Source organism: Centroberyx gerrardi, chromosome 3, assembly GCF_048128805.1.
Source record: "Centroberyx gerrardi isolate f3 chromosome 3, fCenGer3.hap1.cur.20231027, whole genome shotgun sequence".
In the NCBI taxonomy this organism is placed as follows: Eukaryota; Metazoa; Chordata; class Actinopteri; order Beryciformes; family Berycidae; genus Centroberyx; species Centroberyx gerrardi.
Window position 1 is genome coordinate 13853171 of NC_135999.1, and position 27974 is coordinate 13881144.

Sequence of the window (27974 nt, forward strand, 5' to 3'; positions counted from 1 at the left end):
CTGTGGTATATTTTTTATGTATATAGCTGCATGATATTTTACATGTTTACAGTGACTTTTGTATTGCAGCCTATCCTTCTAAAAAGTGCTATGGTATTAATATAGTTCCTTTTTGTAAGGGGAAAATGATGTAAGCCTATTCACTTTTGTTTTGGCAGGTTTAATAAAAGTATTTGCATCATAGAATATTCTGGATTCTACTTAATTTTGAATCATAGTATTTCTCCATCACATCAACTTTTGTGTAAGATAGGACTGATTAGGTTCTCACATCTGAGAAGAGGAAATGACACTTTGTGTTCCTGTCCTCTGCTGCTGCCCTGAAGGCTATTTTCATGCATTAGCATGCAATATTAATGAGATGGTTTGAAGAACTGTTGAAGTTTCACTCTTGACAGTGCAAAATTATGCCAGTACCCAACATAGATAGCCTGCTACATGCAGAGGTCTGTGTTATAGGCTGTGTGCATGAAGGCATTGTCTTGAGGTGAGAATCTGAGATGACGGCATGTGTGAGCATGCTCCTGTGCTTACCCTTCTCTTAGACACTTTTGTTCTCCTGACAACATAAATAGTGCTTATCATATCACAATCAAAGCAGGGGGAACTGAGAGGCAAGCTTAACACAGTGCAGTTCAGGAGTTCACCATCAGATAAACCACAGCCAAGAAGAGTTCCCTGTCTGTCAGTTATAACTACAGCAAGAGGTCACTGGCCCAGTTTGGAGAATCAGTATAGAGCTGTTTTGTTTCAGTGACGAGGGATGATGTGACCTAAAACCAGCCGATGTATGGTGACGCGTTATTTGAAAGAAAGAAAAAAAGAAAGAAGGAAAGAGGCATTTCCTGCAAACTAAAGGTTACACATGAGGTCAAATAATCAACTAATTTGTAGGCTGAATTTATACCTCATGTATAAATGTATACCTCATTTATACCTATACCCAACCTTTGTCTTTTCAAGGCCCCCATATAGGCATGCTTAGATCAAAGATACTCACTTATTAAAGGTTTTGTCTCATGGACCCCCATCTAAGAGGATTGCTGTTGTATGTCTGTACTGTGAGTAGGTAGGAAACCACAGTGGAGAGAGCAAAACCTCTGATCAGAAAAGTAATTATGTGCTAACTGGTAATGAATGGAATAACGTTGAAATTAAACTACCCCACATTTTGCTGGGACGTTTTCAGGTTGAGATCCACTGGCCTTATTATCTTCTTCCTTTCTAAAAGTAGGCTATCACCAAGTGATTAGGCAACATGGTTTCACCCCTCAACAGGCAAGTTGTAACAACAAAAAACACTCCGAGACTCTAAAAGAAACCCTCCACTGGTGAGCCTCTTTAAACTTAACGAAAAGACCGCATTGTTTCACAGTTACATAATCCATTTCCACACACCGAATGAAGATGTTAGATGTGTAAAAAGTAGGTCTTGTTATTGTCGGACTGCATCCCGCGGTGTGATACTGGCGCTCAGCGGAGGGTGAGACGGCTCCGCGACTCACTGACGCCAGGCCAAGCAGACCCAAGACAGGCAGCTGTATGAGAGCACATAGGAGGAGGGAGACTCAAAGCTGCACAAAAAAGGTACTGTAAACTTTTGGTTTCCTATATGCAAAATGAAAAGTACCAATTCTTCACTTGTATTTACACCCTTCTAGTTTGCATGACTCTATTCGTAAGAAAAGTAGATTCAAACGATTCAACTGAACAGTCTGGCACTTGGCAGCTTCAAACTTTTTTTTTTCGTAACTGACTATCAGCTTGGTTACAGAGTTGCAAATGTAGGCAAACTGAAACTTGAAGTCATCATTTTTCGTTTAGGTGTAAACTGATTGCTTTTGCGATGTGTTAGCAACTTGGCTCCTTTGAAAAAGAACCATAGTAGCTAATCTTATAATACATTTTACAAGGATATTGTACAAATAGCTACAGGACTGTTATAGTGATACTACAGGAGAAAAATACCATAAAATGCGATATGATCACTATAAACTCACTACTGAGTACCACAAACACACTATGAGTGCCTATAGGGATATCATAGTGATTTTTCATTAGGGATTAAAGGTTATTATACATTGTCCAATAGTATATTGAGTTTATTAAGCTACAGGTTTACAGGCACTGTATTGTAGATCATTTATTTGTAGATTGATGGGTGGTGATTTGGTTTCATACAGTAGATGACATGATTTATTGTTCACTGATCATATTTTGAAGTCATTGATAAGAGTTTATTGGATGAGGAAGAATGTATGCAGTAGGCTATACTACTCTACACTGGTTACCAACATCCACATGCCATCTCTTTACCAACAGCATCATCTTAACATTTTCTCAGTTGTATTGTCTTGTGGCTGATGTAAATCTACTGAGGCTATCATCTGCACTGGTGTGCTTCAGTGTAGCATAAATGTGTGTGGTTTTATGCACAATTATGTCAATGAGTTTATGAATTTGTGTGTGTGTATGAGAGCGAGAGAGAGAGAGAGAGAGAGAGACCTACAGCAGCTAAGGCTAGACCTCCTGACATTATTGAAGATGACATATCAGATTACCCAAAGGACGGGAATTTGTCCTTGTCCGTGATTTACTTCAATTGTTTTATCATCCTGCATGCTCAATATATGCAGCTTTAAATTCTGTTTGAAAAATAAACCAATGTTTTTTGTTTTTTTCATGGAATTGAAATGACATGGTTAGTTTCACGTTAACTTCAATATATCAAATGCACATGTGATTATCTGATGCTATTATCAGGTTCAGTTGTATTCCTTCTGTGTAAGGCATTGTTAAGCCAAATACAAACGGCAAAACATGGCAGGAGCAAATATTTTGTGGCTTGTTGTCCCACCCCTATTATAAACATACTTTATTATTTACCTTGCACCATGCATAAAACCTAACACTCTGATAGCAATATTGTTTTGAGCTGAAGACAGAACTATTACAGTGTTATTACAATAGTTTTAATTAAAAGTATTCGGGTAATGCCCAGATTTATCTTGCGACAATATATCACATCACAGCACAAAAACGCTCAGCTACAAGGTGTAAATATAGGTTATGCACATTCCTCTGTTTTCAAAGAGTCAGTCACAACAGAACTGAGCGATGTCAGTCTCAGAAAACCCTTCTGTCTGTCCGTACGGCCCAGACACCCTAGCCTGCCATGTGTTGGGGTGAGGTGTCCACCCCTAACACAACACTAACCCAACACTGAGTGCCAAGCATGGTTGGGATAGCTGCTTGAAACCCCATGTGTTCGCTAGTTATGTCTGTGGTCGTGTGTGGACTGGTCTGTCTGGGTACATACACAATCTGATCCCAGTTCAGCTTCCGAAGCCCTTCAAAGTCATTGCTCGCACCCTAAGGGGCTGGACGTTACCGACCACAGTTTGGCTGTGACAGGCTTTCCAGTGTTTTTCTGTGTGTTTCCAGTCCAGCAGCCCGTCCATGTCACGCTCTAAGTGGCGTGAAAGCTAGATTTCACTCATAGACGCGCTCATACAGCAGCTTAATCTTTACTAGGTCAGTGCTGTATGCGTGGTGTGGTGTTTGTGAGGAAAAGTGACCCCATGGAGTTTAAGGAGCCTCCCGGGTCAATGCCATGTCTAGTCACTAAGGGCAACACCTCATGTCTGACTGTGGTTATTTCCAGCCCAGCTCATAGACTATTGTGTGAGACTGGAGGCTTGAGCGACTGCGGTGAAAAGCTACATTTGCCACATTGGCCACTGGTTTGGCTGTATTTAGCTCATTTTTACTTATTCAATCAAATGACGTAGAACTTTTTTTATTCTTGAAAAGATGCTGCCCTGGAAAAGCTGTGCCACTGCTGCATTGCTGTGAAAAAGCACATATTCCATCCTTTAGTGTCACTATTTACTCAGGAATGACCCTCGAAAACACTTTTGTGAGAAGTGCTTGGTTAAGAGAGTGTGTCTATATCTGTGTGTGTTTGTGTGTGTGTGTGTGCCCCCTCCCTTCTCTCTCTCTGACACACACACACACACACACACACCCATATACAGTCTGTCTTAAAAATCTCTGGCTTTGCCGTCACTTTCGCTTTCTCCCTCTCCCTCTCTGCATCATTCCCCCTCTCTGCCTCTTCCCCCTCTCTCTCTCTCTCCCTCTCTCTTTATCTATCACCCTCTCTCTGCCTCCACTCCTCTGTTTATAGCCAGTGACTCCATTGAGCGGGGGCTAATGGAGGCCCCATCCAGGGCCCTGCTGATAAATAATGTAGCTTCTTTATAATGCTCCGTCCCCGGGGAGGGTCCAGAGAGCATCATTACTGCCTCCTCATCCTACACAGCCCAGTCCTAAATTGATTAACAGACACTGGAGCAGTGCAAAATGATCCATGGGGCTAGTGTAGTGGCTAACAGCTCGCACCAGGTGGGTCAAACCCTCCGCCTGTCAATGTCGCATGATCCCACTCTATGCTCCCATTAGCCTCAGCCTCCGTCGCTGTAACAAGCTACCTCTACCTAACGCAATAGGCTAGCGGGAGAATTGCACGGGCTCAGCTGCGGGGAATGTCAGAGTGATTTTTATGGAGTTCTTGTGTAAATGACGGTGTGTGTTTCAGCTTTAACAGGGAGGGGAGCAGTGGGCGAGTCCACCGGAGGCATCTGTGTGACGCTTCATAGACCGTAAGAGATACGAGGGTGATGAGTGTGTTGGCTAAAAGTTTGATGACGGCATAGAGATGTTCGACACATGGAAAGGATGTTGATATATTTAACTCACGGTCAGTAAAGAGGATTATCATAGGATCAATGAATCAGTGTGTGACCAATAGAGGCTTAATCTACAGCGATACAGGCCTAGTATGAGAGTTTTCCAAGTTGATTTAATGGTGGGCTGAGATTTTCCATGAAGGGTTTTTGTTTTGCCGTTGGATTAGATCTGATATAGATTTGTTAGATTCAATGCAGGTTACTGGGCTTTGGGATACTGGCTCTGAAACCACCTGTATGGGAACATCAATCCTATCCTTTAAGGTGGAAATTTCAGGGAATAGTTTGGAAAAGCCACACAAACATCCCAGTCTATACATAGGTATAGGGCCAGGGAGGCAGGCCGGCGCCGCCATATTTTGACTGCTTCACAGGCAACTCTAAACTAGCATTGTCTAAAGAACCGTCAACACAAAACCATCTCAGCCCCTTTAAGTAAGCATGTGGTCAAGCCAGCGGTCAGATATTATGGATTGTCAGTTTTGGAAATACCCAAGAGAGATATGGTCTCCAGCTGCAGCGGGATGACAGTAGAGGATTGTGAAGCCTGCTCCAGATGTTCCAGCGCGTACTTTTCTGGAATTCTCCATCTGAATTGGATTAAAGGCCGTCTCTCTGCAGCTAGTCCTGAACGTGTGCCGATAGGGCCGGCTGTCACAGAGTGGCTGTCAAAGCAGGACTGTGGCTGTCTTCTGGGTCATGACACTGGTGCCGAGGTAGTTTTGCTGTTTTTATCCCTTCCCCGCGCCAACTGACCCCGTCTGTCTCTGATATAAGCCGTATTGCAACGCTGCATGCTCAGTTCTAAAGTATGTCTAATTGCTCTATGTGCAGATCTGCTGAGTCAGTTTTGCGTCAGACACTGTGACATGGCCACAATGCAGCAATGCATCAGCTGAGATTTCCAAGTAATGCTCCAGAAAACTCTTGTGATGATCGTTTATTCAGCGCTAAATCGTATCAAAATCCAGCGCATCGGTTGATTTATTATAAGAACACAAAACCAAGCAGCAGTAACAGGAGTACAAAGGTTCGTCCTCTCAGTTAACATCACAGAAATCCAACTACTTTGATGCTCAAACAGGCGGGAACAGAGACCGCACCCATGACATTTCTGACCCATCCTCCACTCTAGCACTTCTACTACCAAAGGAGAGAGAGGAGTGTAGGAGGTGTGTGTGTGTGTGAGATAGAGATAGAGAGAGAGAGAGAGAGAATCAGTTAAGGAAATTGCCATTTTCTCTCCCACCCTGCACCTGTGGAGAGACCTGCCGGCCTCAGCAGAAGGAAGTGATGTCGCTGCTGTGCCGGCGATGACAGAAATGAAGAAATAATTACACAGCCTGTTTCCTGCCTCCCTCATGGTGGGACAATACACCGAGGTGGCAGTGGGGAGCGACGTCTGCCTGAGACACAAAGGATATCTGCATTCAAATATGTTTCCCTTGATGTCTCTCTCTCTCTCTCCCTCCATCTCACACTCACTATCTCTCTCTGTCGCTCTCTCCCTCTTTCTCACACACAGACACACACACACGGACACACCCTAGTCCACCCGTGTGTCCCCTCCCTCCCCTGTTAGCAGTTCAGCCCTCACTTTTTAGATTAGCCAATGTGATTCGGGCGGCTAAGCTAAATATAGGTGCAACTTGCAGCTTTCCTGTCAGTGTGGTTGGCAATAGTAGGCTTCCAATGCCTCCACAACACACACACACACACACACACCATGTGTTGTAAACAGCACCTGTTCTCATCAAACTTGTCTGCCCGTTTGTCAGTATGATGCAGCCTACACATACAGTAGCCGACAAAGATAGAAATGGCTATTCATCCCATAATCTGAAGGGCCAAGAATAACTTTGGAGCGAGCCAAGCAGAGTCTTCCTGATGTATTTGTTCCTGCTTGTAGGAAATCCAATATACTGCTGTATTTACTGTCAGCGAGTGATGCATCCTCACCCTGAGTCAGTAGGGATAAAAAGGAGGTGGATTTCTGACACACTGTTTGTTTGTACCTGTATGCGCGGCCAAACCTCAGCCACAACAACATTTTTATCTCCCTAATTGCATACAGAATAGCTTGAAAAGAAGGTGGAACTGCGAGAGCTTAATGCCCTCTTGTTTCCCCCTTTAAAAGCGAGAATGCGTGTACCTCCTGGCTACCGAATCGCTCCCGTGGGACCCCGGTGAATGGGCACATTTATCCTGAGGTCCACATGCACTTCCTTTTTTATTGTCCCAGACGTTGCCAGATTCCTGCTCAAACCCGTGTTTGTTGCTGGTGTTGATGCTTTGCAGAACATTCGCCTCAGCAGGCCGCTCGCTGAAGCTCTCCCTCCTTTGAAAGACGGCCTCAGCAGCACTAACTTCAAATTGTTTTCAAATCTCAGATGTACAGTTGTCAGTGTAACCCTTCCTCCACTATGTGTGTGTGTGTGTGTTTGTGTGTTTGTGTGAGAGAAGGAGGGAGGGAGAGAGATTTCTCTGATCTACAATTAGGAAGTCAAATCCGTCAAATTGGCAGTTTAACCCATCCTCCGCTCTAGCAGTTCTACTACCAACAAGATGGGGGAGAGAGTTAGACATGTTAGCTGCAGTACAGCTATGAAATGGAAGGTGAAATGGACAGAGAGGCAGAGTTTGGATTCTACATGTTTCTGCTAATTGGTTTTATGCCTCAGCATCTACTACAACCACTTCTCATTCGAGCTGCTCAAGAGTTACATTTCCTATCAGGTGAGTCAGGTGTTAAACTTGTCGGCCAGATTCCTCAACAGCCCTTCCTATAGGTTGCGTTGGGCTGTGTACGTTAAGTTGCTCTAAGTGACATTAGTGAGTGGTGGTAATGTGACAAGCCATATGGACAGGGAGCTATCTAGAGAATGCCCGGTTGGGGCTGACGCTCACAGGAGGGCGTCAGTTGTGACTCCTCTGCCGCTGCCGATTCCCAGAAGCCATAACAGAGTGACATCACCGCTCATCCTCGTCCGCCTCGTCGAGGGTTGTTCCGCCTGTGTGCTGATGAGACATCAGTGCTAATGAAGCAGAAGGGACAGAGTTGAGCGTCCACCACAGTTGCTCAAACTGTGCTAGAGAGAGGGCAAAGGAACTAGGAGCTGTGCAAAAAGTTTTTTTAAATCTCTATTGGAAGAGATTTTTTACATGTCTCTTACTTTTCTAACCTACTTCTCCATCTCTTCTGATAGGTGGACTTAGAGAGGACCTAATCCGAAGCCGTGGAAATTGAGGATTATCAGGAAGCCAGAAGGACAAACAACCGCGCCAATAACATCTTACCCTTTCCCCTCTGAAACTGGACTATCCCCCACCCCTTGCTCACACTTCCCTAAGTGTTTCTGCCCTTTGAACGCCTGTCAGAGGAAAAAAAAAAAAGAGAGGAGAGGAGGGAGGCCTGTCCAACATGAACGTCACCTCGCTCTTCTCCTTCACCAGCCCGGCGGTCAAGCGGCTCCTGGGTTGGAAGCAGGGCGACGAGGAGGAGAAATGGGCGGAAAAGGCCGTGGACGCCCTGGTGAAGAAACTGAAAAAGAAGAAGGGGGCCATGGAGGAGCTGGAGAGGGCTCTCAGCTGCCCCGGTCAGCCCAGTAACTGTGTGACCATCCCTCGCTCCCTGGACGGCCGGCTGCAGGTGTCCCACAGGAAGGGTCTGCCCCATGTCATCTACTGCCGGGTGTGGCGCTGGCCCGACCTGCAGTCCCACCATGAGCTGAAGGCCCTGGAGTGCTGCGAGTACCCGTTCGGCTCCAAACAGAAGGATGTGTGTATCAACCCCTACCACTACAAAAGAGTGGACAGTCCAGGTGAGCCGCGATATGGTCCAGAATTTATCCCACAGTGAAACAGTGTGATACTAAGTTATTTCATATGTAAAATTAGACTCTATAGAAAGCATTTACGCATTAGTGCTAAAATGGAATTTCAGCGATCTAATGACTAATGATTAATTCCCGGAGCCTGTAGGGCATTAACCTTGAAGTTCATGCCTTTTCCTTTCCGGTAATTGCTTCTGCAGATGTTCACTCCTTTTACTCCGTCATCTTTTATATCCTCCTGCAAGGGGGTTTATCTGTTTGAATTGACACACCTTTGATTCACAAGGCTGATGCGGTGCAGGAGTTTGACCAGTGTGTGTATGCATGAGTTTATGTTGTTGGGTTTGTGTGTGTGTGAGAGAGAGAGAGAGGGAGGAGAGAAGACTGGGGGCTAAATCCAGAGTCTAGAGATGTTAGTTTACTTTGAAAGGGTAGATGCAAGGCAAATCAAACGCACTCTTTTGCCTCTTTTCTACTAAGCAGAAAATGAGGGTCAGCTGACAAGATAGAAACAGCTGTCCGCAGGGTGCTAGAGAAAGGGGTTGAGTGTGTGTGTGTGTGTGTGTGTGTGTGTGTGTGTGTTCATGTGTGTGCAGAGCAGGAAATTCCAGCCGGGGGAGAATGAGGGCTTTGTTTTGGGCATGCTCTGTGCTGCTGGCCAGAGCTCACTTATACACACACACACCCACACACATTTATACGTACACACACACTCACACACGCACGCGCAGTTCCACAGACGCACATACATACACACTCATGCATGCGCACACAGTTTCTCTGAGGACGGCTGGGACAGGAAGCCAGTCACCCACACACAATGGGAGGAAAGAGTGGTTGCCTGCCTCGCACACTTTTGTTTTAGCAGCGGGTGGAAGGCAGAGGGCTAAGGTGATCCAACCCCAGAACACCTGTCTGTCCGCACTGCCCCCACCCCTCCACCCCCCACCCCTCCACCCCCTCCCACGCTCCTACACACACTCACACACATCCTGTCAATCTCCCCTCACCATCCGACCAAACAACACAGCTGACAGGCCGCTTCTGCACAGTTACAAACTTTAAATAAACTGATGCATTGAAGCATTGGCTTACTGCAGCTTACGTGGGCTACCTGTAGGAACACTGACAGCAGCGCAGGGCCCCCTTCTAAAATTTCAGCACAAACTTTATTTATCCGCGCAGGTATTTATAGACACAAGTGGAGCATATCTCTGCGGTTTGTATCTGCTGCACCTGAATGGCCCTCACATTGCGTATCAGCCAGGATATTTGCCCCAAGTGATGAATTCCTCCAGAAAGGCTCACCTCAGAGATGTTTTTTCAGAGCAGAATGTCTGGGAGTCGAGGCCAAATACTGCTGGCTAAAACCAACAGGCTGGAAGCTGACATTTCAAAAATGCAGGGACATCTGCGCTCGGCGAGCAGAATGACGGATAGAGCCAGATAGCAAGATGGAGAGAGATTTCTTTATTATGCCGTAATCAAAGAACTCGATCCTTATTGAGTTTGCGTGCATGTGTTTTGCGTGTGTTTGTGCACATGTTCATGCTTGCCCGTGGGAGTTAATAGTGTTAACTAGACTCTGGGAGCTTACTGACTCAAAGAGAGAGCTAACCCCACCCGAGCGATCATCGCCTGTGGGGTCAAACATTACATCAGAATGGAGAGAAAAAGGCTCGTTGCAGTTCTTTGAAAGTAAGTAGACCAACTATAAAAAATGTGTGCAGTGAGAGCTTTAGAAGCTGCACTATCGCATTAATGGAGTATTGTTTGACTAGTGGACAATTTAATTTGACTTCATTTAAGGATATCTAAATGTAACCTCCCTTCACGTTCAAGTTCATGTCTTGATTGGCCTGAGAATATTGCTGATGTGTCTTAATAGGGCTGAAAGATATTGATAAAACATCTAATTATGATTATTTGACAGAATATTGCAGTCTCGATTTAAACTGCGATTCATAGTTTTTCTCGTCATAATTTTTTTAGGGCTTTAAAATGTAAAATTGTTTAAAGAAAAGTGATTTTGTAGATGTCAGTGTGCAGGATTTACTGAGTTTGAGTATGATGAAAGGTTTTCACCAATATTATACTTGGTTCATGGACTAAAAATTACCCAGAGCACTAAAATACCTTGTTTAGAAATCCATTTTAATCTTAAGCAATTAAGTGCATCCTCTGTGATTTGGAAACTGCAGAAGTTCATATTGTGGTTTTGTTTTTGTTTTTGGATTAATTGTTCAGCTCTAGTATCTAAGCTCTTTCAGTTACGACCTTCATGTCCTCCTCTCTCTCCTCAGTGTTGCCTCCTGTGTTGGTACCTAGGAACAGCGAGTTCAACGCCAAGCATACGATGTTGCCGCGCTTCCGTAATCCTCTTCAACAGAACGAGCCGCACATGCCCCAGAATGCCACCTTCCCAGAATCCTTTGCCCAGGCCAACACAATGCCCTTCCCTCATTCGCCGGGCAACAGCTACCCAAACTCGCCCGGGAGCGGCAGCAGCAGCGCCACCTTCCCTCACTCTCCAACCAGCTCCGACCCCGGCAGTCCATTCCAAATGCCAGGTGAGACTTTGATGTGACAGTGAACTAGCTCCTCCTGTACCCTCCATACTCCATGTTTCCTCCATACTCAACAGCAGAACTCTCTTCTCTCCTCTCTCCTCTTCCCTCTTCCCTCCTTCCCGATGCAGAGACGCCCCCTCCAGCCTACATGCCCCCAGAGGAGCAGATGACTCAGGACTGCCCCCAGCCTATGGACACCAACCTCCTGGCTCCGCCCTTGCCTGTAGAGAGTAACAACAGGCCAGGTATCCATGGCGATATTAACTGACACACACACACACCCCTGGTTTAATTTCTCCCACGGCAGCATCGCTCGCCTGTGCTCGCTGTGATATCATCCACATAGAGCTGTCCGCACCTGCTCCCCTTGTGCTGCAGGTGCAAAGATTTCTGGGAACTGTTTTGAATCTGTTTCTGCTGTTGCGGTCACAAGTTTAAGCACACGCGCTTCCAAATACAAATGGAAAAAATTCAGTTGAGTTGGTAGACCGTATCTTGTCTGATGCAGTTGTGGACAACTTTAGCAGGAGCGTGGAAGGGATTTGCTTTGGTTACAGCGAGGCGCTGTCTATGGGTGCAACCCCAGGGGAAGTTCAAAGCCTCAGCCAATTAAGACGGGGCTCATAGCAGCTTTTATGAGCCCTGTAAAACCTGGGGCTTATGTCATCTCCGCTGGTGGTAATGACTTCAACCTCGTTAACCATCAGCTTCACTAATTACCTCCAACTTCCAGATCTGAAATGTGCTGCAATAATTGCTGCTATCTCGGCGTTGTGGTTTTGACAGGCTTTACCTCACACATCTGAACAGTGCATTCATGAATACGTAATAAACCGTACAAAGGACATGTATTGGATGATTGTATAGTCTTTATACTCACTGTAGGGATAAGAAGGGCCACACAAATAAAACAAAATATGTCCTGTGATATCTCTGAAAGCCTATTGTGGTCCAAAAGCCCATCAAATATGTCTTCTCTTAATTTGCTTTATTCAAGCACTGGTCTTAATCATGTGCATCTGATGCTTTCAGTCTGAATTGGATAGACTCTTGTTGGTTTGGCAAGGTGAGCAAACCCACATGAGGTTGTAAAGTAGAGCAGATCTCTGTCCTTTGTGTCACATACTGACTGATTTGGGGGGGGGGGGGGGGCTGCTCTAATACACTGTGGGGGCGATTTCAATTAAATTAGTTTAGATTAAATTAGAATCTCATATTACATCGGAATACAAAGCTGGACTTACAGACCTTCAGTCTCTCCACACCTGACCCCACTGAAGCTTTCTGTTTCTTATCACCATGCAGTCAAGGCCCAGAGACTGGAACACCATCCCACCCACACACAGTGACAGCGGTGGCGGGAAGAGCTGTTGAAATGCGTGCTGGAAGTGGGAGTTTGGGGAGTTTTGAAGTTCTTTTCCACAAGCTGCATCCTGTGCACGGGACTGGGTTTCCATTGTAGGCCGCTTCTGGGAACGGGGCAGACAAAACACACCTGCTAGCCAGTGCCACGCTACAGAGGAAGTTTGGGAGAAGTATGCGCTTAGATAAACATGATTTATTCCTCCCCCAGAGAGGGTGAGGCCAGCTGGCACCGGCTCACCCGAGATACCAGGCACAGAGCGCATGGGCCAGGCACCTTCTATTGACTGCCTGCCTGCTCAATAAAGGCTGGCACACAGACCGCAGACAATCTGGAGGAGTTCGCCGTAAGATTGGTCTGCATTGATTTTGGTCAGGGCAAATGTATACAAATGTAGCCAGTGGGTCCTATATGTTTATTCAAATCATTGTTATGGGCTACAGGGGACGATTTGGAAGAATTAGTTTTTGCGGATGAATAAAATCTACAGCTGAGCCTCAGCAGGCATCTATTGCTCCTGACAATTTATCTTAGGCGGCTTTAAGATCAAACACATAATTAAATATGTGTGTGTGTGTGTGTGCGCATGAGAGTTGCATTGTACTTATCTCACCCCTGTAACCTGTTGATGTGTTTCCTGTGCAGATGTGCAGCCCGTGGCCTATGAGGAACCGAAGCACTGGTGCTCCATTGTTTACTACGAGCTCAACAACCGCGTCGGGGAGGCGTTCCAGGCTTCCTCCACCAGCGTGCTCGTCGACGGCTTCACAGACCCCTCCAACAACCGCAACCGCTTCTGCCTCGGCCTGCTCTCCAACGTCAACCGCAACTCCACCATCGAGAACACCCGGCGGCACATTGGCAAAGGTGCGGTAGGCGAGGCCCGTCGATGGCTGCAGCGCACAGACGAGACGAGATCAATGCTCGTCGTCAATAGATGTTAGGGATTGGGATTAAGAGGCGTACGGGACAGTAACAACAAACTGAGTGAACATTTTAGTCTATTGATTTTAGATTTACCACATTGATGATTTGTGGTCATTAGTTGTTTTCGGGGAAGTGCCAGACGAGGCAGACAGAGAGCAGGATGTGGAAGAGCTCTAACCTCCACTGCTGCCCCAGATGGCCAGCGCTTGTATAAATCCCCCTATCCTCTTCCGTTTCCTCCCAGGTGTCCATCTGTATTACGTCGGCGGGGAGGTGTACGCAGAGTGCCTGAGTGATAGCAGTATCTTCGTCCAGAGTCGCAACTGTAACTACCACCACGGGTTCCATCCCACGACCGTGTGCAAGATCCCCAGCGGCTGCAGCCTGAAGATTTTCAACAACCAGGAGTTTGCCGAGCTGCTGGCCCAGTCCGTCAACCACGGCTTCGAGGCCGTCTACGAGCTCACCAAGATGTGCACCATCCGCATGAGCTTCGTCAAGGTAACCTGATCGGATGGAAGAAGCTTACAGATGAGGAGGACAGAAATATACAGTACTTGTTAGGGATGGGACAACATATCGAAATTCAATATATTGCAATACAAAAATGTGACACTTCGTGGGGCAGAAAAATGAATTGCAATATTAGCTACATACAGATTCAGATTTATTTTCGCCAGGTACATATGCACATATGAGGAATTTAGCTTGGTGCGTTGGTGTGGTGCAAATAGCAGACAGACAAAACAAAACAATAAAACAATAACAGTAAAGTGGCATCCAGTGCAATATACAGACACAAGCAATAGACAATAGGCAATAAGCATATATTCAAGCAGTACTATTAGCAGTAAAAAAACAGAATAGCACTAGAAAATATGAATTTATATAAAATATAAAAATGTACAAAACTATTCTGCTGTAGTAATCACAAATGAGATGACTTGCCCATCATTTCTCAAGCTCTCCATCCAATTATATTATTTTCACTTTGTAATGACATTTTTAAATTGTTGTTTACATTCTAACAAGCCAATGCCATCACTAGAAAGATCTGTGGCTCAGAAATAAACATAATTCTGCACAGTCATACTACATTGTTATTGAACTTTTATTTATTACATCGTATTGTGGTGTATCAAATCATGAACCCCATATCGCTTATCGAATCGTCCCATCCCTAATACTTGTGTTCAGACTCTTATACGATAATCTAAAATGACGTGTTTTTACATGTTCCAGGGCTGGGGTGCAGAATACCACCGCCAGGATGTGACCAGCACGCCTTGCTGGATTGAGATCCATCTGCACGGCCCGCTGCAGTGGCTGGACAAGGTGCTAACCCAGATGGGCTCGCCCCACAACCCCATCTCCTCCGTCTCCTAGACTAAACTGTCCTCAGCCCCGTGGCTGTCCACACCCCAGCATTTTGGTTCAAGTAGCGAGAACAGGGGTCAGCTGGTCCGAGACTGCCGTGTGCTTTAGCCAATCTGCTTTTTCCAATAATTGATAGAGGTTTTGGCTGAAGCACGAGCTGATCTGGGACCAGTTGGGTTGGGCAGGTTGCTGTATGGGTTGGTTTGTACTCTACTTGAAGGACGTCTGAATTGGGCACATTTACAGACTGGGAGAGGGGTAAGCAAAGTGAGCGTGATGCAACTGGAAGATACTTGATCTTTGTGACCAACTGTAATAATTAGACCATCACACTCATCATGACGCAAGTATCCTCCCTGATCTTGCTCCCACAGTTTCTCTTTTTCATTATTCTATTGTTCCCTCTCATACCTAGTTTGCATCTTAGTATTCCCTCGGAAGTCCAGATTTACATGTGTCGTTACAATGATCACGGGACATTCCAGGTCGCTTAAATTGCAGTCGCCTGCTAGATCTGACTGTGCCTGCTGTCTGCTGCCTGACTGCAATGGGGTCGGCATGAAATGTACTAAAGGACGTGTGCAGAGTTAGCAGGGGCTTGGAGGATGACCAGTATGACTGAAAATTTTAAATCATCTCCAGACACTGAGATCAGGATGATTAAATGTCTCCCAGAAGTGTTCTTTTTTTAGGTCTGGCAAAATAAATTGAAGCAGTAAAAATCAAAATGAAATCCCATATCGCAAATCTTGAAAAATAACAGGAGGGCAAAATTAGGGAGAGTCTGAGAGTTTTCGGGTGGGGTTTAGTGTGGGGCATGGCACTAAAAGGGCATTTTCAGAAAAAGACTAATGTTTAAATGTTGCTCATCTTGTGTTACACTCGTGTTCAACTGAATTTTAAGAAAAAAAGAATAGTGTTTAGGTATATTCACCATTAGAGTACGTGCTGTGCAGTCTGGTTTTGCAAAGCGTAGTTTGGTTAGTGTAGTGTTACACATTTAAGGCTGGTAGCTGAAAATGACACCGAGCAGAGGCAAATACAAGTGCAGTTCAGTTTGTCCCTTGCTGTATATGCTACAGCAAAATAAAACGTGTCAAATACAGAGTCACATTGAGGATATAAATATTTCAGTGGCTGTGCTTCATTCTCTTATTACATTGACTCAGCAAAACTTGCTAAATGACTGTTAGGGGAAAAAAAAAACATGTTTTTGCCTGAGCATTCAAAATTTTAAAATTGTTGACTGAAAAAAGGGTAGCTATCAGTTACTGATGGTCCCAATATGATTTTTTTTTTAATAAAATGCAGATTTTGCCATTCAATTCTTTTATGCTTTGAGCAATCCTATTTGCTATTAAACTGTTATATTCTTTATATTCTTTTTGTATTTTTGAACATGTTTTCTGTTTCATTTGTCTGCACTTTCACACATTGCCTCTTTGTTTTGTTTTTCTTTTCTTTTTTTCTGTTTTTGCTCAGTAGAACTCCCAGAAAAGCAGTTTTATTCCATGAATATCAAGTCTCTACTGGAAGATTCAATAAATTTGTTTCATCACTTGCAACTTCTGTCTTTTTTTATGACCACTCAGTGTGTGTGTGTGTGTGTGTGTGTGTGTGTGTGTGTCCGTATTGTTGGGACAACCCATGCTAAAAAACTGTATACACTCATGGTATTGTCAGGCATTTTCAAAAAACATCAACCAAAGAATGTGTGTGTGTGTGTGTGTGTGTGTGTGTGTGTGTGTGTGTGTGTGTGTAGACGGTTGGGGTTAGAGAGTTGAAGGTCACAACAATTACATCCCAAAGCCAACTGCAATAAAGTCATGTGGGATAATATTTTTCAATAAATTCAATAAAATGGATTCCAGCCCTACAGCGTCTTAATTGGACACTCCATTGTGACAGTACTTGACCAGTTAGAAGCAGCTTCCAGTAAGGTGCATTAGAAAAAAGCATTGGGCCAAATGCGTGTGTGTGCATATACAGTGGGTCGTGTGCATGCTGTATGTGTTTGAATTTCATTTGAAGGGGTGGCACAGTGGCTCAGTGGTTCGCACTGTTGCTTCACAGCAAGAAGGAGCTGGACTTTAATTCCCACCACTTTCTGTGTGTAGTTTGTTTCTGTGTGGGTTTCCTTCAGGTTGTCTGGTTTCCTCCCACTTCCCACAGACAAACAAGCCAGGTGGATTGGAGACTCCCAAATTGCCAATAGGTATGAATCAAGAGAGGTATAAATGACTGTGAGTGACTGTCTACCTGTGTTCGCTCTGTGATGGACTGATGACCTGTCCAGTGTCTCCCTGCCTTCGGCCTCAGCCCCCCTTGACTCTGAAAAGAAATAAGCAGGTAGAGAAAATGCATGAATGATTATACTTCACATAGCCTACAACATTTGCATACAATATAACACCCAGGAAAGGTTGCAGGCGAAGTGTAGTATTGAGCTTCATCTTGGCACTTTCAACCACTAATACGTTTTTTTTATATATATCTTCTTGGCTTCCACTTCTTATTGTTTTATCCAATGTAAAGTAAGTTTCTTATCTTGATGGCTTTTATTTCGTATTGTTTTATGGACTGTAAAGTACTTTGCGACTCCGTTTGGAAAGGAGCCCAACAAATTATAGTTGATTGTTATTACACCTGATTCTCACTGTGGCAGAGCAGATCATGACAGTCCTCCCTTAAAAACTGTTGTTTTCACCAATGAAACAATGAGGATAAACAGGTGCTGACATTTAGGAATTCAAAGGCACATTTACAGTTACATAATACAAACGAAATCGTCTATGCTGTGTGGCTCAGGGAAAACTACTACTTGTGTTTCAGCCTTCAAGGCGGGATTGGAAAAATGTATATTTGCTGCCATCTAGCGGATAAAGTGGTCTACTGACGTGCCAGTGCATTAACTTTTCATTTTCAGTGGTAATTTTTTTTCACATAGTTCATAAATCACGCAGACGTTTTGCTACACGATTTTATATGTACATTTAATTTTAAACATGTTTTATAAAGTTGTTTTTCTCATTGCAAAAATGAATGGCGGAAGTATTTGTTGTGGACGGAGCGGGGCGGAGGGGGGCGGTACCACACGTGACCGGAAGCAGGAAGAGAATGAATTAAACTGGTAGGAGGTCAGCGTGAATGCTTCTTACAGAATAGCCTACATGGACATTTTATCTGAAATGTCTGCTATCTAAACACTGCTCTTTGAGATATATCTGTAGTCACATTACGGGCTAAAGTTGTGTCGATACTGCCTAATGTAGAGGAGGATTTAGACGCAATTTGGTGCGCGCTCTTGTCATAAACAGTGAGTGGCAAGTTTTGTAACTTTGCAGTTTGTGTTCAGCAGCTGGTTGCCTAGAAAGCAGAGCTAGCAGTGTGTTATGTCGGGTTAATACAAAAAGCATGCCGGGAAATATCTTCCAGTTTGCATGTTACCAAAATTCATTCTTCTGAAATATTCAGTAGCCTACCAGTTTAGCCAATGGAAAACACAACAACAACAACAACACCTGAGACTTGTTGTTTAACGTCCTGTTTCTCCTCCTAGCTGACCCAGGTGTACCATACAATGGGACGGTCCGGTCTCTCCCTGCTCTGCCACCTGACCCCCCCTTCATTCACCTTCCCCTCGGTCAGCAGGACCCAGTGCCTCCGCCGAGGGCTCCTCTCCGGTCCTCACAGCCGCTATCGGAGCCCCGTCCCCGGGCCCAGCTGGCAGGACAGGCGGGCTGTGAGCACCGAGGCGGCGCTCAGCCAGCACATACAGGACCCGAGTGAGCCCGAGAAGAGGCTGCTGAGCAAACTGTACGAAGGGCTGACCCGGGGACAGCGGGCGTCTCTGGCCGAGTCCATCACCCTGGTGGAGACGCAGCATCCCAGGAAGAAGGAGCTGGCCCAGGTGCTGCTGCAGAGGGTGCTGGCCTACAAGAGGGAGCAGGAGGAGCGCAATGGAGGGAAGCCGCTGGCCTTCAGAGTAGGTGTGTGGTCTGGGGTTGAATGGCTACAGGGTTTCTGTATTCAGCTGGGCATGTGAGCTAAGACCAGGCCACATAAACTGGTCCACGTGTACAAAGTGGGACTTGGTTTTGTCAGCTGTAGGGGATATATTTGTATTCTCTTGATTGATCTCTTGCCTGTATGATGATTAGTAATAAGGCTGCATGTATACAGACTGATGGTGATATTTTTGTGTTGAAGCTGCAGATATCTGATTTTTTGTGCCGATATTCTGTCATGCCAAAAATTCAAAATATCCAGCTAAAATATATCTGCAAACTGATATATCGATCTAAGTGCCATGTTTGTTCCTTCATTTTGAAACATGGATCTATCTGAAGGAGTGGATGAACTTTTGTTTATGTTTTGTAAGTCATTCTACTTGTCTGTGTAGTTTCTACACAACTAGATTAACTGAAAATGAAATTGCAGTGGCCTCATACGCATATGTGCTCTACACCCGGCATCAGACAAGTAATTGATAACTAACAACGATTGTTTAAGAGAACGACTACATGAGTTGGGCAGCCAGTTTTAGTCTTGCTTGGCAGCCTGCTTGTCTCGAAGTAACAGTCTATGCTTATAAGAAATCAGCCTCTTTGTAAGATTTGTTGCTGATTCGAGCTGTGTGCTGATTCCGTAGGTCTGTCTGGTCCTCCGGGAGCAGGGAAGTCCTCCTTCATCGAGGTGGTGGGGAAGATGCTGACGGGACGTGGACATAAAGTGTCAGTGCTGGCTGTGGACCCGTCCTCCTGCACTACAGGAGGTAGCATCTCAGACATACACCATCATCATAAGATATAGATGAGAGAATGTTTTTGGGATGACAATGGATGCTTTACAAAGTAGATTTAAGTGGATGATTGTAGTTTGATTCCTAAGGACGCTTCAAGCAGGATTCTCTCATCTTTTAGTTTCAGTGATGTTCCCATGCTGTTTGTGGCTTGATGCACTAATGCTGCCACATAATCCTCTTTCAGTACATGCTGCAGTGGCACCGTTACAGTAATGAATAGTTTAGTTGGTGTTACATACTATATAAATCATCCTTCTTGTTCCAGGGTCTTTGATGGGCGATAAGACTCGTATGACTGAGCTCTCCAGGGACATGAATGCCTTCATCAGGCCGTCTCCAACCTCTGGGACGCTGGGCGGAGTCACCAGAACCACTAATGAGGCCATTGTCCTGTGTGAGGGGGCCGGATACGACATAGTGCTGGTAGAGACTGTAGGTAAGACACTGGGGTTTCCACTCGTATGTCTTTCACCAAGCCTATATTTACACTGCAGGCTCAAATCTTTCTTTTTTCTTACCTGTACGAGACAGATCCGATGAAATGAATGAAGCATTGACTTTTTCACCTTATTAGCTAATTCTCCATATCATAATGTACATCTATATAACAATACATGCCAAAAATTCTACAAAATTGTCATTTTTTACAGAATTTTATTACTTTTACTCTCTGTAAAACAGCATATTTTTACTTGATGATGTGAACATAAAAACTTCCAAGCAACAGTACTATCACACACACAAGTGACATGTCACAGTGGTACATTTTTCAGAAAATCCTGTTTTCTGTTCCTAGGACACCATGGTTGCGTCCCAGTGGCTGGAATTTATTGATTTAAATAAATTCATGACAGTTCAAGATTATGCACAAACCATTTTTTAACGCTTTTGTACATGTTTGAACAGTTCCTGCCCTTGTTATGTCCCGTCCCAACATGCCATTTCCTTGTGACTTCTATCTACATGGAAAAAAGTTTCCAGTTTTTGTTTTTTTCCCCCTGTTCATGCTTTGGTCAGATCTGCCCTGCATAGGTGAACCTGCAGTGTAATTCTAGTATAAAACATTAAATGGGTTGGTGGATTCATCACAGTTTGAGGTTTCTGTGTACTTGTGGATTTTGTCTCATTTGTTGTCTGTCAACATCACGTTGGTCCTGTGCTGGTTTGTCATATTGCCGCTCAGCGGTGACAGTAACTTCTGTCTTTGTTCCCAGGTGTGGGCCAGTCAGAGTTTGCGGTGGCTGACATGGTGGACATGTTTGTGTTGCTGATTCCACCAGCAGGGGGCGATGAACTCCAGGTCAGTGAACAACAGTTCTGTTTTCATCTGTATAGACCTGGAAGGAAGAAGATGATGGGTCCCTTAAAACACAGCAGGGCTGGAATCCATGTGATGCAGCTTACTGAAGATTATTCCACATGACTTTTTATTGCAGTTGTCTGAGGAATGTAATTGTTATGTCCTGCCACCGTGGTTTCATGGTATGCAGGACGTTATGTTGTCATGGTGATGTCTGTCTGTCTGTCTGTCTGTCTGTCTGTCTGTCTGTCAGTCTGTCCCTCTGTCTGCCTGTCTGCCTGTCTGTCTGTCTGTCTGTCTGTCTGTCTGTCCCTCTGTCAGTCTGCCTGTCTGTCTGTCTGTCTGTCTGTCTGTCAGTCTGTCCCTCTGTCAGTCTGCCTGTCTGTCTGTCTGCCTGTCAGTCTGTCCCTCTGTCTGTCAGTCTGTCCCTCTGTCTGTCTGTCTGTCCCTCTGTCTGTCTGCCTGTCAGTCTGTCCCTCTGTCTGTCTGCCTGTCCGTCTGTCCGTCCGTCTGTCTGTCTGTCTGTCTGTCTGTCTGTCTGTCTGCCTGTCTGTCTGTCCCTCTGTCTGTCTGCCTGTCCGTCTGTCTGTCTGTCCGTCCGTCTGTCTGTCTGTCTGTCAGTCTGTCCCTCTGTCTGTCTGTCTGTCTGTCAGTCTGTCCCTCTGTCTGTCTGTCTGTCTGTCTGCCTGTCTGTCTGTCTGTCTGTCCGTCTGTGCGTCTGTCCGTCCGTCTGTCTGTCTGTCTGTCCGTCTGTCCGTCTGTCCGTCTGTCCGTCTGTCTGTCTGTCTGTAGACACATTCTTGTCAATAACTCAAGAACAAAATATGGAAAACATAGAAACTTCATACTCACACCACAGGTTCCCCTATAGAGTAGATGATCTGATTAGATTTTGGAGCATCTTGCTGCATAAATTAGCATATTAATGAGGAAAAACAGATTTTCTTGAAACTACTGTAACTTCTTGATGCTTTAAAATCTGGAGTTCATATTAATGCTGCCCATGTGTTATGTGAAGACAAGTATGTTTGCAAAGAAATATCTAATTAATGCATTAATTTGCTTAATTAATAACCTAATTAGCATAACTGGTTATGATGAATATATCATGGTGATTATGGCGGGACATTAGGCAGCTGAAGTGCTTTTTGTTTTAATTATTGTAGCTGTTGGTTTCTACAATGAAAACATGGAAAAACAGACTGCCATAGAAAACATTACTGAAATCAAAATTCATCCAATCAATAAACTGTATAAATGTGATTAAGATTGCAAAAGTATTCCCAATAAACAAAAACAAATAAACAAGCAAACAGTTAAAGTGTGTTGAAACTAATACAGGCTGCATCCTGTACAATTGCAGCAAACAACATGACAAACCGTAATGCAGACACATCGTTCATAAATATCAGCGCAGTAATTACTCAGCTATGCATTGAGGCATTAATTACATGGCTAAAATGTAGCAAAACAATTAACGCATAAATAACAAATAGCACAACTTGGAATATTCAGAGATGCTACAAGTATTCAGTACATTCACTCCAGCCAGTGATCTCCAACCGTTCACCACCTGGATACTAAAATGCGTGCGCCCACGCTGAAACTGCACTCAGACAGCTGCAAGGCACTGGACAGCGTGATAATACCATGTCATGACAACAGCAGCATGTGAAGAAGTACTGAAGTACTGGGATGTTTCACACTGATTGTAACACAAAACAAAAAGCGATTCTCACTGTAGGACTTCTGTATTGTTGCTTTTTTATAATTAATGTTACAAATAAGCCCATTTACTTTCCTTACTTTGGATCGCACTGAAACTGAAGTAAAAATAACATCAATTGCATCCCTTGAGTCAACTGAGTCCCTTCTAGTAAACAGTAAGCCACATCGCTCTGTACACGGATCCCTCAATCAGCTTAGGTGTCTAGACATCAGATTTATTTACAGTGTTGTGAACTTAATGCCCCCCACCCACCCCCACCATCTCCACTCAGGGCATCAAGAGGGGCATCATCGAGATGGCGGACCTGGTGGTGGTGACCAAGTCAGATGGAGACCTCGTGGTTCCAGCCAGGAGGATCCAGGCTGAGTACACCAGCGCACTCAAGCTGCTCAGGAAGAAGTCCAAGTCCTGGAACCCTAAGGTGTGTGTGTAAGAGAATGAGTGTGTGTGTGTGTCTGTATGCATAAAAACAGTGCATAAACAGGGTGGGTCAACGAAAGACTGATTAGGATTATAATGATTATGGATCGGATACAATAAACAAGGATAATTGATGTGTCAGAAGTGTTCAGCATTTAACCCGCTGGGCAGGAGCATAAGCAGCATTGCTCTGTCCCTCTACCACACACACACACACACACACACGCGCGCACTGTGGACCCAACAAGACATCCCACAGCGAGGTCAGCTGACCTGGGAGGAGGGGTGGACGATGATGGTGATGATGTCATAGCGTCATGGACTCAGTGCTGCAGTGTCTCACCCCCCCCTCCCCGCACGCCCCAGCTCACCCGCCTGCCTGGCCTTGTCCCTTTGTTTCCCTGGCCCAATGCAGCATCTGCCCACATGGCAGGCTGCCAGGCAACACCCCCCCCCTCTCCCCCCCCCTCTCTCTCCCCCTCCTCCCCCCTCCCCATCCCCCCTCCCCCTGCTACCGCTGCTCTGAATACTGGGCTGCTGTGTCATGCATTTTGCTGATTAGAAGCCCGCACACTCACATAAAAGCTGAGACACTGGTCCCTTGCTGTCTTCCTCCTCTCCTAGTTTCTTTCTCTATTCCTTATCTTCTCTTTCTTGCCCTCTTTTGTCTCTGTTGGTTAGGCCTGTCCACAATTTCCAATTTACACACTCTCTCTCTTTCTCTCTCACTCTCCCCATCACCTCTCCCTTTCATTGTGTACCTGGCTCCCTTCTCTATATTGGTGGGTTTAAAACTGTAGGTCAGTTTCCACTGGTGTGTCACATGAACATAAAAAAGCCCATTAAAGGTTGCATGGGCTCCTTGCTTTTCTAAGTTGAGGGTGATTTGTGAAAGAAAAAAAAAAACTACTAATTATATATTTATTTCACTAACTGTGTATTCCAGACAAGTGGGGAATTAATTTAAGCAAATTGATTTTGAGACCGTCAATTACCACAGTTAATATTGACTAGTCTTCTCAGTCAGTGTCTTGCTTGAAAAGAGAATAATTTGCAGTTTTGCTTTAGGCTTTACTTGATGCATGAAGAGAATACTTGAGACTTGACTTGATTTTAAATTCTGTTTTCAGAGTTTGTATGGAATGATTACATTTATTGAAGTTGAAACTGATTATAGAAATCAAACTCATGGTGCACTTATTTAAGTTTTTAAAACGATATTGCATTGAAAAGTCCTAGATATTTTGTTTTCTTTAAGATATTAAATTGATACTGGACTCAATTTATACTAAATTCTACTACTGGACTACTGGACTTTTGACTTGACTTGGCATTCTACATTTAGACCTTAGACTTGACTTGAGACTTGTGCCTCAAGACTTGAGACTGACTTGGGACTCGAGCAAAGTTGACTTTGTCACACCTCTGCATACAGTACATTCAGTCTCAGAGAGTTTGATTTCCCCGTTTTGCCTTGTCCTTGTAAAATGATGTGTACAAGTTGACCTCATGATTTGATTAGGTGCCTCCAATAAATTTTGGAGATTTGCTTATGATTGGTTGTTGATTGATCACATGTCTCCAATTTGTACCAGGGTGTCAAATCCAACTCTACCAACTGTCACTTTATGCCAAATTATCTGCAACTAATAGATTTAACTTAATCACACTTCACCAATCTGGAGATGGTGGAAGATTAGTAACATCTGCAAGGTTTATTTTACATGAGCACTCTTCTCTCGTCTCTCATCCTCCAAACTCCCTCCTCTCCTCCTGATTCATTAGTGCGTGATAAAGTGATGAATTGCAGGAGGTTAACTTATTTCTCTGAACAAACTGTTTGATGGGTCCTAAATGCGACACCTCTGAATGCCATGGATTTTTGGGAATCCTGTTCATGTGATGTACTTCCACTTTTATATCTACGGTACTTTAATTAGGACCCTGTTAGATGGTTCTAAATAATTTCAACATTTGAATGTTTCATAGCATATTAGCATTTTCTTTCCACCGCAATATCTCACTGGTATCAAACAAACTGTTAGATGAATTAAATGATTTCATTAATAATTACCCTGAATTTGATGATGTCTTTTGGAATCCACAGTAAGCTCTTAGTAAGATACAGCCATGAATTCAAGTCACTTGTTGAACTAATAATCTCTGTCAAGTGATGTTTATTTCAAGAGTGCTTGTGTGAATAAGAGGGAATAGAAATTATACACCGTGTTTTTTTTGGCATGTGGCAGCCATTTCTTTCAATGGATGTATTCTGTTAGACATGCAGCATTTTGCCAAAACCAAAGGAAAATCAGGACCTTTCAATGCAGAGCTTCTTAAGAAGGCAGGAGGCTGAAATGTCTCACAGCGCCTCTAGTGACACATCGGATCCTCAGGCTGAACTTGAGTTGTACTGAATGCAGTCTGGTTTTTGGGGGGGATTTAGCACCAGTCTCGCAATGTTCATTGGGCTTTATGACTCCATTTACAGTAAGGAATTATTTCTGAGTGATCACACTGACCACTGACTCCCTCTTCAGGTGGTGCGCGTCTCCTCTCAGACTGGAGAGGGCATCCCAGAGCTGTGGGCCAAGATGGAGTCGTACCGGGACGCCATGTCAGCCAGCGGCGCCCTGCAGGGCCGGCGCAGGGCCCAGCAGAAGGTCTGGATGTGGAGCTTGATCCAGGAGAACGTCCTCTGCCATTTCCAGAGCCACCCCGCCGTCAGACAGGCGCTACCCCACCTAGAGGACAGGGTGACCAGAGGAGCCATCTCCCCGGGCCTGGCTGCTGACCTGCTCCTCAAAGCCTTCTCCTCCTCATCGTCATCTTCATAGTTAGCGCTGGGACTGCACTTCTGGAGAAGGAGGGATCGCATAGTGGCTGATGAGGTCCACTCAGTGCCAAGTAACGTCAGGGCAAAGTGAGAATATCTGTCCTTGATTCTGTGGTTAGTGCAAAAGGACGCAGCCTCACTCTTTTACACTAAATCCATATGTAAAATAGCTGAGATAGAAGTCATCACTCAGCACAGAGAAGAGCTCAACCTACTTTACTGAACTGATCACTTCTCACCCACAGCTTCATGGCACATTCATATTTGGACAGTACATGGCAAAATAAAGCTCAATATCATTTCATTTGAATGAGAGATAAGGTTTAATGCTGTCAGATATTAAACTTATTAAACTTTTTACTGCCATCACCCTGGGTTTTCTAAACCAGAGACTGGGACTGTCACAATTGCTCGTTTTACTTGGAAAAGAAAACTAGACAAGAACAGTTGCAATGAGATTAGCCCGGTGCATTTGAGAATTGCGAATGTCTCATCATTACATTTGGAAAATAAGATGCAAAATACCGAACACTGTAGCCAACAGGCTCAGCAGAAGGTGAAGCTGTGGCTTTTTGTGACATATGGTGGGAGCATCATCTACGATGGACAGTTCTGACTGGCGTCCCTGCCTGCCCACTCATTGTTAAAACACAACACCTTTGACCCAATAGTGATGATGAGTTTCTAGAGCTTTGGGATTGTCACGGTCAGTTGTTTATTCCATTGCTCTGCACTGCTGTGGAAATTGTTCTTAGACAATCATAAACACTATTTTCCTCAGAATATCAATAGATGTGTTTTTAAAATTATTTTTTTTTATTCACTATTATTGTTTCTGAGTGGAATAAATTAAATATTTAATGAGTGATGTGAATGATAAATGGATTATAAATCAATAATATTAAATCGGTCCGTATATTTGGGTGAGCTTTTTTCTCTCTCCTTGTGTTTGCTCCTGATATGAAAAAGGGGGAATGATTAATGCTGCCTCTGTAAATATTAGTCTTGAAATTTGTGTTAAAGATGTAATTAAATTTCTGCATTCTGGAGCCAGAAACCCCTGTGTTAGAAATCCTCTGAATGAGTCAGCTTCTCGCAGTTCCTTTTAATTTCAGTCAACCCACACTTTATTAAATATCTTCAGAATTACCTTCACCATGCACCATCTCCTCTGAACCACTAGAGGTCTCCCAAATTCCACTCAATTACTGGGTTCATTATCCTAATGACTGGCCTCTTGGTGCCAGCCACCCTCCCCCTGCATAACCTCCCCCCATCCATTCTCCATTGTGGCTGTCTAGGGTGCCAGGTCACATAGAGGCGAGGACATCAGCAGCTGCCACTCTCCTGGAGCTCGGGCTGTACTGTAGTCCTCGCCCTCTGTGCCAACCCTCCGCTATTCTCAAGCCTCACTGATGCACACAAAAAGGAATGATGGGAGTGCAGGACAGCCGGTTTAAAAATGACTGTACGGCTGCAGCAACGGCCGTCTGTAACCTTCAACTAGCCTGTACGTCATGGAAAAAACGGAACAAATTCAATACTAATGCATAGTTTTCTTGATTGTCTTTACTGGTCTGCATTGGAAGAGCAAACGAGCGAGCAAGAACCCCCTACTGCTGGACCGGCTCCCAGGTCGCTGCTCGTTTGCTCCTGCCTGCATACAGGAGGAAGAATGCCCCTTGAATGCAGATGGATTCATTAGGTCTGAGTAACACCCTTCTCCTCCATCATGCTGACACAAACACACACACACACACACACACACACACACACACACTGTACAGCTCTGGCTTTGCAAAGGGAACAGTGAGTTCTGCAGCTCTGGACATTCTCCACAACACAAGATACACACACGCACACACTCATATACATACACACACAGGCTCCAGTGTAAACACACCATGCGGTTTCACTGAGGAAGATTAACTCAAATGCTGCCGTATCATGTTCAGCCATTTTAGCCTAAACACAGGGCCGTCCACATGTGTTTGGCATTTCGCTGGATCTCTCGAATGTAAGCAGAGGACAGAGACTGGCTCTTTGATGAGGTTGGGAGGATTT

The 27974-nt window shown here is 44.5% G+C and overlaps 2 protein-coding genes across 4 annotated transcripts; both read left to right on the top strand.

Moving 5' to 3' along the window:
• The first annotated feature begins 1531 nt into the window (after positions 1-1531).
• Positions 1532-27950, top strand: smad1 (SMAD family member 1). Of its 2 annotated transcripts, XR_013507989.1 has the most exons (8): positions 1532-1587; positions 7958-8572; positions 10888-11154; positions 11283-11399; positions 13163-13384; positions 13689-13945; positions 14687-14905; positions 27938-27950. XR_013507989.1 is itself a non-coding variant. In XM_071911634.2 (7 exons), the coding sequence occupies exons 2-7, from the start codon at positions 8173-8175 to the stop codon at positions 14828-14830; spliced, it is 1407 nt and encodes a 468-aa protein (XP_071767735.1). In that variant the 5' UTR covers positions 1532-1587; positions 7958-8172; the 3' UTR covers positions 14831-16352. The 2 variants fall into 2 exon arrangements, 1 of the variants encoding a protein (XP_071767735.1); XM_071911634.2 differs by lacking the exon at positions 27938-27950 and having other exon boundaries at positions 14687-16352.
• On the top strand, positions 17998-27001 carry mmaa (metabolism of cobalamin associated A). 2 transcript variants are annotated; one of them, XM_071912320.2, is made up of 7 exons: positions 17998-18137; positions 18381-18810; positions 19473-19595; positions 19891-20061; positions 20840-20925; positions 22926-23075; positions 25615-27001. In XM_071912320.2, the coding sequence occupies exons 2-7, from the start codon at positions 18402-18404 to the stop codon at positions 25909-25911; spliced, it is 1236 nt and encodes a 411-aa protein (XP_071768421.2). In that variant the 5' UTR covers positions 17998-18137; positions 18381-18401; the 3' UTR covers positions 25912-27001. The 2 variants fall into 2 exon arrangements, with proteins under 2 accessions (XP_071768421.2, XP_071768429.2); XM_071912328.2 differs by lacking the exon at positions 17998-18137 and having other exon boundaries at positions 18361-18810.
• Positions 27951-27974: the final 24 nt, after the last annotated feature.

Excerpts from the sequence above, each read along its gene's own strand:
- smad1 (XM_071911634.2), top strand. The coding sequence starts at position 8,173 with ATGAACGTCACCTCGCTCTTCTCCTTCACCAGCCCGGCGGTCAAGCGG. Across the intron at positions 8,573-10,887 it reads CAAAAGAGTGGACAGTCCAG|TGTTGCCTCCTGTGTTGGTA; the intron begins GTGAGCCGCGAT and ends CTCTCTCCTCAG. Across the intron at positions 11,155-11,282 it reads CAGTCCATTCCAAATGCCAG|AGACGCCCCCTCCAGCCTAC; the intron begins GTGAGACTTTGA and ends TTCCCGATGCAG.
- mmaa (XM_071912320.2), top strand. The coding sequence starts at position 18,402 with ATGGGACGGTCCGGTCTCTCCCTGCTCTGCCACCTGACCCCCCCTTCA. Across the intron at positions 18,811-19,472 it reads GCCGCTGGCCTTCAGAGTAG|GTCTGTCTGGTCCTCCGGGA; the intron begins GTGTGTGGTCTG and ends CTGATTCCGTAG. Across the intron at positions 20,926-22,925 it reads CAGGGGGCGATGAACTCCAG|GGCATCAAGAGGGGCATCAT; the intron begins GTCAGTGAACAA and ends ATCTCCACTCAG.